The sequence below is a fragment of the Argiope bruennichi genome, chromosome 10 (assembly GCF_947563725.1).
Source record: "Argiope bruennichi chromosome 10, qqArgBrue1.1, whole genome shotgun sequence".
Lineage (NCBI taxonomy): Eukaryota > Metazoa > Arthropoda > Arachnida > Araneae > Araneidae > Argiope > Argiope bruennichi.
In genome coordinates this window covers 10702249-10718905 of record NC_079160.1, presented here as the reverse complement: position 1 = coordinate 10718905, position 16657 = coordinate 10702249, and the positions used below count along the sequence as shown (strand labels likewise).

General features: G+C 29.5%; 1 protein-coding gene across 3 annotated transcripts in view; it reads left to right on the top strand.

Annotated features, from left to right (window-relative positions):
• LOC129989178 (parathyroid hormone/parathyroid hormone-related peptide receptor-like) overlaps positions 1-16657 on the top strand; it is a 334785-nt gene that overhangs the window by 291020 nt on the left and 27108 nt on the right. For all 3 annotated transcript variants that reach the window (XM_056097548.1, XM_056097547.1, XM_056097549.1), the window contains exon 8: positions 4353-4413. In XM_056097548.1, coding sequence (XP_055953523.1) covers positions 4353-4413 — 61 coding nt within the window. The remainder of the gene's footprint in view (positions 1-4352; positions 4414-16657) is intronic.

Below are 16657 nucleotides of genomic sequence, written 5' to 3'. Positions count from 1 at the left end.
TTTATCAACCTGTTTCAGAACAAACTGCATGCAAAAGTAATCAAGTTCAAATTAGTCACTAGCTTTATGTCCTCTCTCTTTAAAAAACTCTTTTCAGGTTGTCTTAACTGCTCTGAAACAAACATACTTTCTTTCATACAAACATCCCTTCTTGCAAAAACTTAGCAATTAAATTATAAATTAAATTGTACCTTCAAGAACTTGATTTTACAATTATAGTGTAATAAAATAGGGGGCACTTCACTCATTAATGAGATGTACAATTTGTATCGGTTTGAAAAGCCGAAAGAGTATAAATTATCCTTCAACAATGAATGTATAGGAGCACCCCCTGTTCCGTCTTAAAGACGCCTTTTTCCCTTTCTAACTGTGGTTACCATGGAAACTGACGCATGCGCAGTTTTTTTAGAGCGTTGATACGTTTTTTTATGCTTAACTATACATATTTGTTATATCTAATTAGAGATGTAACGGTGAAAATCTTTGTGTTCGTGTAGGTTTTCATGTTCATCAATAAGTGTCATTCTGTATTTAATAATATCTTTGATTCTTGAGAGTTAGAAAATAGATTTTAGATGTTAGATCATATATGATTAAAACCACAGAACCACATAATAGAATTAGAATGGCGCGACTGCACTTAGAATTATTTGTTGAAAGCTCTGGCGCCATAGATATCAGCATCTATTATAGTAGTTTTCTGCCTTTTTCTTGAAATAAGTTTTCTTCGAATTTCGGTACGCACAGAATGCACTCATTCTATTCGATCATTGCAGTATATGCACGCATTTGTTAAACATATTTTCTTTTTTTCTTTGAGCAACAGCATGACTCTTTAGAGACTATTTATCATGCAATGTATCATATATTTTTTACAATTTCAAGTTACATGACATCCATTACTTTTCTTTTTTGTTTATTAGCATAACTAAATTAAAATAATTTCATTGTGGTTATTAAACATATGTCCAAATATGATATTAATTTTGGATTAATTTTACTTAGAATTATTTTTTCTGAGCACACCAGTCATTAACCAATTTGTAAATATGAACTTAAAATTTATTGCATCACTCCACATATTCGATTTTCCATCAAACAACAAAACTTTTTTCCATTAATTAACAAAACCTTTTCTAATGTTTCATGATTAAAATAATTTTTTTTGTTAATTTATTTTGTTTGTTACATCATTATATCTATCTTTAATCTTCTACTAGATATAAAATTTTACTTACGAAAAATAAACAATTTAGAACTAAAATTTTGGCAATTTTCATTGTCTCAGTTTCCAGATTGGGAGTTTAATAGTTTTCTCATGAATTTCCAAGCATTCTATGCATTATAGCAGGCAGAAGAAAATGAAGCATGATTTTAAAATGTATTTTATTGTATCGATTGGATTCGATATTTCGTGCAAATCAACAGTGTTGGAAACAAGGATACATGTTCTATTTAGTTTGCATAATTCAGTGAGATTTCTAATAAAAACGATGTAGATTTATAGACCCTCTATAGGGTCAAAGCCTTTGACGAATTGGTCCGAAATTTTAGTGGCATCAGCTATAAGACCAGCCATAGATCTAACAGATAACCAGATCTAGATCTAACAGATAATGGCTAATAAGCCATAGATCTATACAGATCTAAAAAGTCAATTAACTAGGTTATTTTTTGATGAGGGTTTGAGGCGACTGATCGCGATTAGAAAATATTCTCTTGAGTTGGTAATTACAATATGTCCGTCCAGTGATTTCATCGGAGATTTGTTGCTCGATAAGTCTTCATAGAACCCGGATGCAAAGGCTAGGCAGGGACTCACCCATCTGGATACACATCTGCATTTCTAATCATAAATCCATCCATTTAGCTATTACAGTTGTTGAGCACTGGTTTGAATGAACATGCATACTTCCCATTGACGCATTTCTTCCAAAATTCGATAAAACTTTATGAATTTGGTGAATAGACAGCATACCAAATTTCATGAATGTAAATTGTTGCATTCAATGATTACCATATTCATAAATCGAGATACATAATTCTTAAAATGGCTTTTCTGCGAAATGTGAAATTTTAAGAGCATCAGAAACTGTAAGTGAACATTTTTGACTATTGATTTTAATACATGAGTTAAGTAAAAATATTATTATTTTAATGTAACGTTTCATCAGCAGTCTGAGAATATGAATACTTCAACCCTTTATTTAATGATTTTTTTATGATAGGGATATACTGTAATTTGTTTCAGGTTTATCAAGACTTGTAAATTCATATGATTTCTAAGAGATGGCATAAGTTGATCTTCCCATTTTCCTAAATTCTGTTTCAGTAACCTTCACCTGCACGAAACAGACAAAAAGAAATTCATGCATATCATCCGACCTCACGGTTTTGATGAGTGTTTTCTCGTTTCAAATGTCAATTTGTATGCAAAATTTGTTTCGAGAATTCAGTCTGATGACTCGTTTAAAGGAATTCGTTACATATACTTTATTCAATAATTATAGCTATCTTTGAAAATACTAAAACAATATACTATTCTTCAATATCTGTTCGAATTGTATCCGCAAATTATGAAATCGTTGAAATAATTATCATATTTGCAAATATTACTATTCACATAGAATGAAAATATACATTTTTTTTTATTTTTTTTTATTTTTGTTTTCTGATAAAAGAAATTTACGGTATTGAAATCGTCAAAAAATTCGACATCAAGAATTTTTTTCGAATGAAGATTGTTTCAGACCTTCCTAAAGTCCAGGCATAGTTCCATTTTTGGAACTATGCCTCTCTGAAATTCATAACTCAGGAACTATGCCTGTCTTTGGAATTCATAACTAAAAAACGTTTTCAGCTAGGCGAAGGGATATATGCGGCCCTAACATTATGTTTGTGAGTTTCTATTGAATTTTGAAGAAGTTTCATTTACAATAAATTTGTCTGTCTGCTTGAGTTCAAGGCACTGCGATATCATCACAGCAATAAGAGCTAGCTCGATAAAATTTTTGCTTCTAAAATATAGTATCAAAAATTCGTATCAAAATTCGCCGTAGTATCAAACTTCATCTGCGAGTTGATCGTCTGTCGATCTATACATGTAAACACGATAACTTAAAGACATTACGATTTACAATAATAAATGAATTTGATATGCGATTTGGTAACTAAATTAAAAATAAAACGTCCGCAACGTCGATGAAAAAACATCCCTAATGCATACTTAATATTCTGCACTATAATGCGAAGCATAGGACGCTCATTTTTGGGATATTGAAAATAAAAATTTTGCACACGCGACACTCATGAATTTGCTCAAAGTTTCTAATTCTTTGGTCTAACTTTTTAGACCTAATAAAGATACGATGATAGCGCTTTTATTCTTTCCTCGTTTTATTCGTATCTCGTATCGTTCATGCCCAAGTAAAATATCATAGATGCTGGTTATCCTAAAATTTTTTTCAAACTTTTTTTTTCTGTATTTTCAATAAGGTCATTAGACTTACATACAGCTATGAAGGTTTGTAGTTTGATTGTTGATAATTACATAAACGCGTCAATATGTGCTTCACTTCTTCGTTTTCACTCAGTAATTATACTGATAACAATCGTTTATTTTTACAATCAAGATTTTGTTTTTCAATTATGAGGACTTAAAAGAAATATCCAATGAGGTCTCTCACTAAATTTAATTATTTCTATGGTGAAATGCCCGCAACGCTCGTTCAAGCAAGGATCGTCCGAGTATTTTGAATAATCCAGCGAATTACCTCCCCGTCGTTAACTGTGATGAATTGGATGCCCAAAAATTGTTAAAGAAAGAATTATGTAGTCGGGAAACTACAAGCAATGCTGAGGCCTGATTTGAAGACAGTTCTTATAGAATGCAAGAAAATAAATTTTTCTGCACATTAACTTCACACAGAGAGTTAGAGAGCCTTACAAAATAGATTTGTGTTATTAAATTCCTTAAATTTTTTCTTACTGTTCTTCTATACTTCTTCGTTTAATTCCTTTAATTGATACCATCTCTTTTATACAACAAAGAGAAAATTTTAAAAATAAAACAGATTCCTAAATGAAACCTAAAATATTATTATATTACTTTGTTTCGGACTAAAGGTGAAGCTTTCATTTTTTTCTCTACCTTACATGTTTTATGCTAATTTATCTACTGTTCGCTGTTAGTTTAAATTTACTTATTAATCTTAGTGGATTGAAATAAATTATAATTTTAATTTTTCTATTACATTATTGAATTTTAAAGTATTATTAAATATAATGATTAATATTATTAAATATAAATACTTTTCTTAAACATATTTATTCATTGATAAATATTTTTGTAGGTTTGCCACTGTTCTCCATTATTCCCTGGATAATTGTGAAAGCGACATTGGAGGATACCTTGTAAGTATTTTCTTGTAATTTTCATGCAGCCTTACAAATGTATTTTCGCTCGATAATATTGCAAAGTAAGCAAATTTAAAAAAAAAAGCTTTTTCAAAGCTTACTTTTAATATGGATAGAAATTTTAGTATGGATAGAAATTTTATTAGACTCCTGAAAACTGTTTTGTCAATAACATTTCTCAGAGAGAAGACTCAAGAAGTCTACATGCACTTATTCTGATCCTTTTATTGAGTAACTACATTATCTGAATAGTTTCGCTTAAACGGGAAAAAAAAATCAAATTTTTTCGAATATTTTTTTCTATTAAAATTTTGAACGTAGTTATGATTTTACCACATAAACCAGACTAACAAGCAGTCGCCGTAGCAAGTCATCAAAGCCTTTCGTTTAAGATTGGCTTGTCCGTGGCTCGAATCCCAGCCACTGTGTTTAATCCAAAGACTGGAATTCTTTTATTTAAATTGTTAGCTATCGTTTATCTAAGATCTTGAGGATTCTAGGTCTTTCTTAACTATTCAAATTGGATTGTTCTCAAACATTCCGTATATGTATAAAATCTGAGTTCCATCAGTGATGGGTAAGTTCTCAGTCTCATGCTGTGGTGAGTTGCTTCGTTCTAATAAATCTAAATGTTTGTTTAAACTAACGGCATTGTTCTTTACATTTTCGTGACAATATATGCTTCATGAACTTTCAAATACCTTCTTCATCTTGTGATGTACTTATAATACTAATAATAATATTATATGATTTCTATAAAATATTCAATTTTAGAAAAATAAATCTTTAGAATATTTGAGCAGCATGCTGCTTAAAAAATATTTGATATATTTAATTTCATATCAAATATGGGTCATGTTGGTTTGATGAAACCGAAATGAGTCTCGACTTTAATTTCGTTTTTGGTTCAGTTTAGTTCAAAGAATGTCATTCTTTGCAATAACAGGAAAACTGTTTTGATGAAGGCTCTTTTGTTCTGAACAAAGGTCAGATGATGAAAAGGAAAAATTTATTTCGCGCCTCCTCTTCAGACAACCGATGACCACAATGGTCATTTAATTGAAGCCGGCTTGCATTTGAATCTAATTACCAGACCGCTGGCTTAGAGGGCGGAAGAATGTATTTTTGTAGAGGGGGAGTATAAAGAGTGGCTTGCTAATTCAGATGTCGTTCTCTTCATTCAACCACGACCCAAAGAAACGATGATCGATTCAAATAATCTTCATTTGGCTTCAAATGGAGCATAAATATAAAAATAGTAGCAAATTAGTAAATTTATTATGACAAGGGTGAAGAATCATTAATAAGTTTGCGTACTAAAATTTTGTCTTAATTTGTCCTATTTGCAATAAGTTTCTTCAAATACTATTCCACTATTTTTTGTTATACTTTAGGTGAAACCATTTCGACTTTCTACTCCATTACTACAAAGAAAGATGGTTTGTTTCATAAGATATAATAGAAACATTTTGGTATCGTACCATTTATTTCTCGTGTTCTTACACTGCAATATTGAGAAAAATACACCAAGATCTATATACACAACAGAAACTTTTCCAGGCTTCTACAGATCGCACTTTATCCACATTACGAGCAATGATTTATAAGAAAGAGTATGTTTACACTAAGTAAAAGGAAAGGAGCCTAGAAGTAGGGGCCCAGCGAGATCGCGAAAAATAACGACTCAAAAAATCAATGGCGAAAGTAGTGAAAAAGGAAATGAACAAACATACCAATCTTCCATTTTCTTTTAATACTTCTGGGCGTATGGACAGAATGTCAGTTATAAATTTCTATTGGGTAATAATTTAGTACGACAACTGAGGGCTTTTTCCTAAAATAAAAATTGTTTTATCAGACCAGAAGGCTTTCTAATGTTTTGCTAAATAAATAAAAATGGACTGATGGACGTTTAAGTCACTGAATTTTCTAAATTTAAATTTTATTCTATTTGTCCTATTGAAATGTAGGAATGGCAATTTTGTCAATGGTTTCATAGAAATAATTTTCAATTTTCAAAAACATTTCCGAAGAAAATATATTTAAAAATTTCTTTCAGAAGAAAATGTTCGTTTTATGAGAAAAAAAAATAACTTACTAACTTTGTAAAAATAGTTTTTTGTAAAGTGAGTATTTAAAAAGCAGAATTTTGTGCGCGTGTGCCTGCGCGAAGTATTAAAAGAAAGAAGTGTTTTAAGTCGGTATTAAAAAATTAGACATTCATATTTCCCTGAATCTCATGTTTTTCAGAACTCCGTGGATTAAAAAAGGGAATCTTATTGCCTATGAGTATATCACTGCAATCAACTTAAGAATGCAATAAGCTATAAGCATGAAATTTCGTATGCGGACATTTTCTTAAACCCTTAATTTTTTTAAAAATCGAATTTTAAACGAGATCCAACTATGAGAAGCTCTAGGTTTATTGTAATTGTAATTATTACTCAAAAACGCAAACATGTGACTAAATAAAATTAAGTGCACGTGATTAGCATTAGGATTATAGATATTTGTGTAATTCTGGACACAAAATGTCAAAGATAATCTATGATAATTTATAAATAGATAAGTGAAAATCGGTACAACTTAGAGATCAGAAATTCGGTAGGCGTTCTTATTTACAACTCAGTTGATCAATATGGAATTTTAGAGTCTAGAACCCAAAATCTGAACTCGATTTTATTCACTGTATTATGAAGCATGAAATATACTGTATTAGTATGAGTGGAGGGGAGAAATATACATCTTTCTATTTTAATTATCTCCAGTCTTTCACTTATAATTACAGTTAGCTAGCAATGCTGAACTAAAAATGTTAAACTAAAATTGCTACTCTCATCCAAATGCTCAAATCCAATTTCATAATTTGGACATAAAAAAATCGATTCTATATAACAAACGATTTTTGAAAATCTGAAATCAATAAATTTAAATAAATGTCCAAAATAAAATATTAGAATTTAGAAATATTCCGTCATTTTCTTTTAAATTTCTCAGATGTTCTCCCTCAAATGCTGAACTTATACAGCAAAAAACATTTTTATTTAAAACTGTCACCACCCTTTTTTTTTAAGGATTCAGTCATTCTTCACAATGATTAAATACTTCTTTGATTGAACTGATGAAGGATTTTTATGATATTCGAGGTGGAAGAAAACTAAAATGAAATGTCTGTGCAAGCTAATGACTCAAATAAAAAGACTTGATTAATAGTTCGAAAGCGTTAAACTTATTTTGATTTCTTTAAGTAGATTATGGGGATCCGGGAAAGGGAGAATAGTTCTTACCACAATACACGCCTAATTCCATTCGTGACTTAGAATATTAAGTACAATCCATTTTCTTATGCTGAATAGAATCACTTTTCTTTTTTATCATTTAAAAATGAATTTCCAGAAACAATTACTTTTATAATAGCTGATATAATCTTATTTCTGGGAATGAACCTATTTTATATCCTTCATTAATAAAGATATAAAAACATTAATTAATGAATGACTTGCTTTGGAAAAGTTACTCAAACCTTACTTTCACCAACGAGAAATTTTTCCATTCTTGATTATCTGGAGATTTTTAAAGATAGCAGATCCGGCGCAGATGTAGAAAGCTTTATGAAAGACTCTTCTAATAGATTGGGATCAGAAGATAAAGTGCAAAATCACCGGTTCTGATGCAACCCATTTCAACATTGGTTATTTCACGAATTCCGTTAAATTTCGAGAGAATTTATTTTCCATGCCGCATTACAAGTACGAATTAGAACTATGAAGTATTTTCGAGCATATTTCCATCATTTATTAGTCACTTTCGCGAATTTAAGTGACTATTAATTAATATATTGTTTGTATGAAACCGATATAAATGGTAGAATTTTTTTAAAAATATGTGGGTGAATATAAATGCTTCAATAAAACATGTAGAGAGGGTAAAATACTGAGCAATATAAAATATCTAACCAATGCACTGAAGAAAGAAAAACTATAGAACGATTATCAGAAGCTTTTTTAAAAATTATAATTAGTTTTTATTGGAAGGTACACAGACTCGACTAAAAAACTAAAGCCACCAAAGGTTTTACATCATGCTCTAGGATGGTAAAAGCAATTTATTTGTTTAAAATTCTCTATTTTCAACGGCATTTAATTTTAAAAGTATCGGGTTGTAACAATTAAAATAATACTGATTTATTTCTTATAATAAAAAAATGTAAAGAATGGCTGGATAATTTATCGGCAATCAATGTTCCATTTAATAATTTAATGTTTTAAAAGCACTTAAAAATATGAAAACATAAAGTAAGACACTTTTTCGAATGTTTTGAAGAAAGTGTCATTCAGCAGTTTTAAAATTTTGTATTTTCATACTGCAATAAAATTTTAGTCATTCGTTTTGATTTGAGATTTTACGAACATCATGGATAAAGAGGATCACACTGAGAAAAAAGAAACCTGAATTTCTGATATTATTATTATATATTCATATCTAAAGTGTGCTGCAAATATTATTATTTTTTATTTATTTCTGAAGTACTGTGCATGACATTTTTCTATTACAGCTTTCGTTAGTTAATCTACCACAATCAGTTTTGAGATATTGTTAACTAGTTAATAGCCAGATTTAAAGGGTTTATCATTTTGTTATTGCAGGATATTTCTGAATGACTGGGATGTTATGTATGTGATTAAAGGTTTGCATATGTGCGCATGAGTGAAAATTACCTTTTGCATATGAGAAAATTGTCGATGGCGATTGAACTTATCGACAATAGGGATTGAGGGAAGCCGATTCAACCAATTACTTCAGAAAACCATCCACTTCATTACCCATAGTTGGGCTATCTAATTTTAAGGAAAGCTTAATGTGAATTACATTTACATAGTTTACAGTTATCATACACCAAATCACTTATTAAATGGGTATATAGAGTAAATCACAAACATAAAAAAATTAAAAATGTCTTTAATACCAGAACTTGAAGGAATATCATAGTATGTAAATGGGAGATTTCTTAAAAAAATATGTAAATCATTTTAAAAATAACATTATTTTTTTAATATGAAAATTATTTACATGCGAAATTCTCTTAACATATGCGCTTGAAAATATCGATTACAAATTTTTTTTGTCTAAACCTCTATTTTTTTAAAAATTATATTAATTTTATTTAGCCATAAAAGCCGATACTCGGAAGTACACAGATAAAGTAATTTGAAATATATATAATGTCTCTGTTATATAGCCTTTCATCATATTAGAAATGGATGAAATCTGACATAAAATTTTCCTAGAATGCTGATTTTTCAAACCAAAGGACTTGATTGATAGAATAAAAGTTGAACTTCTGTTGATTGTTTTTATAAAAGAGGGTTAGTAAACAACCTCTGCTCGAAAATAGTTCCTGCTCCCGGGCACATCGCGGATGTTCGCGCTTTTGAATATTAAACCCTATTCAAGTTTTTAAATTCGGAGAAGCATTCCCTTTTACCTAAAAGACTTTTGCTTATTTTTCTTCTGATTATTCAAAAACAGTTCTTCAGAAGGTTCTATTTTGCTTTGCTCAAGAAGAATTCAAACAGAATTTAGAGCAGACATTTTCTGAAATCGCTGTCTGAGATTCAGAAATTTGTTGAATTTTGTTTTGGGTTATTCTAAATCAAAGTAAAAGGAACCAACCAGAATTGTGGAGAATTTACGAATTTTTAGGTTTAACATCTTACTTTTCAGTCATAAATAATGCCATTTCCCGGTATGAATAATTATTTATTTATAATTTTAACGCCATTTTATATTTGAATTTGGAATAAAAATTATTTTCATATCTAACTTGGTTTGTGTATTTTTGCTTTAGTGAAATTTAGGAAAGTTGGATAGATGTGTGCTCACGATGGCAATATAATATTTTAATAATAAATGAATTGTTTAATAATAAATGAACTGTTTAATAATAAAACGAATTTATTTATTCATTCATGGATCAATTTTTATTCGATTTGAATTGAATTAAGGACCGGACATCTGCTAGGGAATTGAAAAAAATTGAATGCAAAATTTCGAAATGTTTATAATAAGATTAGGAAATACAAGGTGACTATGAAATCACTTTTTTTGTTTATTTGAATGTGTTGATTATGTGTGGCACTTCATGCAACTAAATTTCATATGCACAAGTAGAAAACAAAAGTTATTTCACACATATAAAAAAATAATGATTAAGTAAGAAGGAGATATTTTGGCGCTGTCGGAACCGACAGGAACGGGTAAATAATTACAATGAATGGAGGGAAAATGGATTTCACAAACTTCATTAATATATACATGATAAAAAATGCACTTATAGATGTACTGACATAAGCATGTATTCTACTGAAAGTAATCTGTTACTAATTCGCATATTATTATTAATAGATTAATAATCTATTATTCATCCTCTCCTAAATGCAGAGCGTCATTTCAATCATTATAAAAATGAACCAAAACTAGAGTAATTTTCTCCCATCTAAACTTTTAACATTGAAAAACTAGAATTGTCGAAAATTAATCGTCTTTTTTTTTCCTAAATTAGTAAAAGAAAGAAATTCTATTTGCAACAGATCTTGCAACTTATCAGAAAATGGTCACAGCCTGTTCCACTGAGGTATCCAGCTCTTGAATTCTTCTGTAAAGAATTGAATTCTTTTGTCTTTTACTTTTCTGTATAGAGAGAAAAAGTATTACAATAGTTAAAATCGTTATTTTCCCCGAATCTTCACGTTTAGATCGCCTTGTGTCAGAATAACACATGTTGGAATTATATTTGTCTGTGGCCATGAAAAATGAAAAATATTCTGAGCTGGTCGGATCAAATTTCGTATATGGACATTACACTGGATGTGTAGATTTCGAACGAATTTTGAACCAAATTCATTAACCCATTAACCGCTGGTGTTGCGTTGACGCAACGGCCAATATAAATAAATATAAAAAAATAGCGATTAAACAAATTTTTGAATAAATTACTGTTTTATGTTAAAGAATAGCACTACTAACAAATCAGTGAAAAAATTGACTTAAATAAATTATTTTACACCTAATAATCGATGTTTTACTTTAAGCATTTTTTTTGTTCAAATTTCCAAACTCAGGTTTTCTTAGAAAAAATTAAAATTAAAAACAAATCAGGGTTTGGCTGTGAAATACATTATCCAAGGTCACTCTTTGTCAGTACATTCCACAAATCAGGTGTTTCTGTGGGGAAGGAGGGGAAAGTAAAAACAGGTGTTGCGTTCGCGCAACGTCAGCGGAAAGGGGGTACACTGTTATCCTTCTTGAAAGATTTCATTTCAGTACTGTGCGTCTTATTGGTAGCAACTTTTTTATCCTCTGTGGTTTAAAATGCGTAGAACAAGATATCTTACGTTAGAAGAACCTTTGGAAAAAAATTTCGAACAAAATTCCGATGACGAAGATGCAGATGAGAACGATATTGTTGTCGTACCTCCAGAAACAGCAGATGCTAGTGATGAAGAAGGTAAGGAAAATATTTTAAATAACGATAATGAAGTTTTACTGAGAGATACTACAGGGGAAGTTGAAGTTCATGTAAAGAAGAAGTTAGATCCTCCAAAAGTTCTGCTAAAAAAACAAACAAACAAAAAAATAACGGAAAAAGGAAGAATTGCGATGGACAAGAAAAGAACCAATTGATAGGCCTCAACCAAAAAATGAAGAAAAAGCTTCAATTGATCGTATGAAACAAATCATAGAGGATAAAACTAGTGCAGATATTTTCAATCTTTTTCAATATGAAGAAAACAAAATATACTTGTTGCTCGGTGGAACGACAACTCTTTTGTGACAATAGGATCAGCGTTTGGAAAAATTGAACAACTAAAGAATGTTTCTCGATACTCTAAAAATCAGAAGAAGAAAATATTAGTAGCCCAACCTCACTGCATTGAGCAATGTAATCAGAAAATAGATGGTGTAGATTTGTGTGACAATTTTGTTTCCAATTACAGAATTAGGGTCCTTGGCAAAAGATGGTGGTAGCCGATATTTTCAAACTTCATCGATGTTGCACTAATAAATGCTTGGAGAATATCAAGATTTTCTGAAGAAGGAATTAAAAAGTCACTGTTGGATTTTAGACGAGAGGTTGTGCTTCATCTGTTACAGACGCCCTTGGATAGTGAGATAAATAAGAAAAGATCAGCTACAGGACGTCCAAGCAAATTCAGCCTTACAAAACCAATATCCGAAGGACATTTTATTGTTAAGTCTACAGACAGTATAAGATTACGTTGCAAGTATTGCCACAGCCAAACTATTTATCTCTGCAATGTTTGTGAAGTTGCTTTACACCACAATTGTAGTGAAGCATATCATACTTGAAATTTATATAACCTTATTCTTACATAATAAGCTTATCAACAACATTTATTTGTTAATTTTTAATAAATAAAAATTTTCAAAGAAGTGTTTTGATTATTTTACACCCTTTAATAAGCTCACAAAAATTTCTATTTTTTAAAACGTGAAGAAAATGCAGTGTAGTGCTCGGTGATAACGATCAACATTCGTACTTCTTTTCCGCTGACGTTACGCCAACGCAACACCCTATATTTTTAAAAGTAAGTGCAATTTCCTTATTTTTACATTAAATTACAATTATAAGTGGTCAAAATAATAACTTGTATTGTTTGCATCGAAAACAAATAATGATTTTGAGTTTTGGCGTTTAATGGGTTAAAAGGAAGTCTGTATGCTCAGATGTCTGAATATAAGTTACTACGATAATCACTAAGCGAAAAAATTCTGGATGGATGAAATTTGGTGCACAGATTTAACATCTAAATCGTAGATCCATAACAGATTTGGAACCAAATCATAAACTGGAAAACTAAAATGCATGACATTTAGTATGTGATTTTGTGACTACAATTGTGGTTCTGCGTCAAATTGTGGCTTTAACTTGTAGGAAAAAAGTGGTTCAAGATATACATTCGGTTTTTCGATATTTTGTTTCAACCGCATCGCTACGATTAATCGCTAAAAATCATCACATATCACACTCTAACATCTCTTTCTTAACTACTAGACACCTTTGACGACTAGCTTGTTCAGAATGCTTTACTTCTTTAAAAAAATTACCTTGTTTTTTATAGGATTAAAAAACGTGAAAACTGAATAAATATACTGTTTAATATAATGAGTAATAATAATAATAATATAATAACTGAATTAATATAATGAGTTAATGATTGGTAAAATGAGTCGATCGAATCTTTTGAATTAAATCATAATATTTCAAAACAGATTGCTCGACAAATTTAATTAAAAATGTTATTAAAATGATGTGGGAAATGATGCAGAAATGAAATGGATATCATTAATGACATTAAAGTTTTGAGTCTTAAGACAATACGAAGACCATTTTTTTTAAATATACTTGTTGTGGAACATTTGCATATCTATTTCCATAAGCAAGAGCTATTAATTACACATCTGGAAATGGTTAAACGTCTTTTAAACTTTCCGTTTGAAACCTACTTCTTGACTTGTTTTCTTCTTCTAACTGAATGCACTTTTGGTGTCTAAATTAATCTCTCCAGAATATTTCAAATAATATTTTGTAGTTCTATTAATTGGCTAAGAGAATCATTGAATTCAATGCAACACTAAAAAGATTCTTTGAAGAATGTCTGAAATTCCTACGATGGTTTATTTACATTTGCCTGTTTCCAATCGTCATTAAATAGTGAGAGCGCTTTCTATGCCACGCACTTTAGCTTTTAATCTATACACAGATCATTCCCCAATGGGATATGGTTAATAATATACATTTATTAAAGTAGATGTGAGTATGATTTGTGGAGACTATTCTCAATAGTTATTTTTAACATTATCATTTGCCTTATTCAAAATACTGAGCTCTTCAGATTTATTTCATATTGTTTGAGTTTATATAACCTGTTACCAAATAAAATTGTGGCAAGCATTATAAACATTGAAATTGAGATAAACACAGAAAATAATTAGTTCAAGGTATTAAAAGCTTAGTAATAAATTTCAATATTTAAAAAAAAAATTAATTTGCGCATGAATGCAAACTTTAGATATATTTGTATCCTTAATAATAGTTTTCATGTGTTTTCTATTTTTGCATTTTAATCAGTAGTGGCTGTTGTATCAGACAAAATAAATTAATTATATTGTCCATTAAAACAAAATCAATCCTTAAGGTTTTGATATTATTAAAATTTTTATTTTTGCTTCAAGCATGAAAGCATTTGAATTTTCTTTAGAAATCTAATCGTCTTCAAATTCTTATTCTTCACAATAAACAAGACTCTTCTATTTAATTAAATTCTGCCAGTATAATTAACACATAGATAATGCATACTTCAAATTTTTTTCTTTTATTTTTTTGTCTATTACTATTAAAGATATTTCTCAGAATCATTTGAACATATCTCTTTCCTTTCGTTTTCTGAATTCAGTTGAGAAGATAGGAGTCACTTTCATATTTTCAAATAAATATGAAAAATGAAATCAAAAGTGTATTGATTTTTTTTTTTTGTGATGCTGCTTTTTTTCAGATTGTAGATATTGAAAAAATTTCTGTGGTCCATTCAAACCAATGAAAATCAAACTGGATCTTAATATTGAGTTCTATTTTAAAATTTATAAGTTTTGGTTATAGAAAGATTTAAATATAATGAAACTAATTTTTTAGAAAAGAGTTGTTTACATTTTTTTCAAATCTTAATGATTATAATACTGAAGAAAAAGTATCTTGATAAAACAATAAATCAAATCTTTGCAAAACATATTAATGCAGTTAAATTTGGGAACAAAATAAGACGTTAACTTATAGAACTCGTCGATTGTATAATATTAAGCACTTTTTTCAGCTCAAATTTATTTTCAATTATTGCGCCTTTGTGATTTCACCGAGTCGTTAACTTAAGTCTGTTTTGGTACAATAAGGAAAACTTTATATAGTCCGAAAATCAAGCTAAAACAGTATCGTTTAAAATAGAACTACGCGTAGGGTGAAAGACAATTTCTTTGAATTGGATAATATCTTGATGGCTATCGGAGCGAACAGATTGAAATGCCGTAGAACTTAAATGATATAAATTAGAATCAAGATCAACTATTCTTCTTAGAATCTCAGAATCAGATATTCTTCAATGAAGTTATACTTCTTAGAATTAGATCTTATTAGAATCTTCAGTTTCTGCCAATGCTAAGACTGCATCTAAATAATTACTACGTCATTAAATGAGTTACTTTGAATGAGAGAATTATCAGATTTCTCAAACTTTCTTCATAATCTTACTGTAGATCTCCATTCGACAATCAACATTTCTGCAGAGGCATTTTTTGTTCTCATTACCATAATATTTTTAGCCAGTTTTTAATTCATCTGTAAATGTTTTCATTCATTAATAGTTGGCCTCTTTTCTGCATCACACTGCATATTATTTCGTCATTTTTTTATCTTCTTTTTTAAATTTTTTCATTCCCAAGAAAAAATCCAGACTCTGTAGATAGATTATCAAATCAAGTTTTAGAGAACATACTAAAACGTGGGCTCTTTGCAGGCCACATTCATTCTTTTGAAAGGTTGGTCAATACGTTGAAAAGTCGATTTTTTTGAGAAACTATGAATTTATCTTTTAATTTAATATTCTTAATGCTTGAACAAGTTTCTTTATAAAACCTTTGGAATTTTGTTCTAATTCTATTTTTTGGGAAGTGACACTGATTTTTATATTTGCATTTAATGCTATTTTACATCTTTAGATGCTGTTTTCTAAAATATAGAATATGATTGAATTTTCTTACGAAAACTTCATAAATTAAAATCTAACGCATATTTTTTTTGTCCAAATTTGGTATAATAATTTCGCAATCTGTTTTGCAGTTCTTGAACGAGAGAATAAGTAAGCTATTCATTAGAAATATTTTATAGTTATTTTAGTGCTTCACAATGTGAAGAAAAAAGGGAAATTACGTGTTATTTATGAGTCGAAACCGAATATTTAAAGAATGGACAGAAATACAGATATATCAAATCATTTGATAAACCTCTAAACTAGAAGGTTTTTGCTTTTTACCTTTTTTTAGCCAAATAAAAAAAGTTCTGGCATGTTTTGGTTTCATGGAGTTTTTTTTTTCAATCTTTTCATGCAAATATTCAAAATTTTACCAATTTTCGAACGTTTTTCAAAAAATCCATCCCGAACGTACTCAC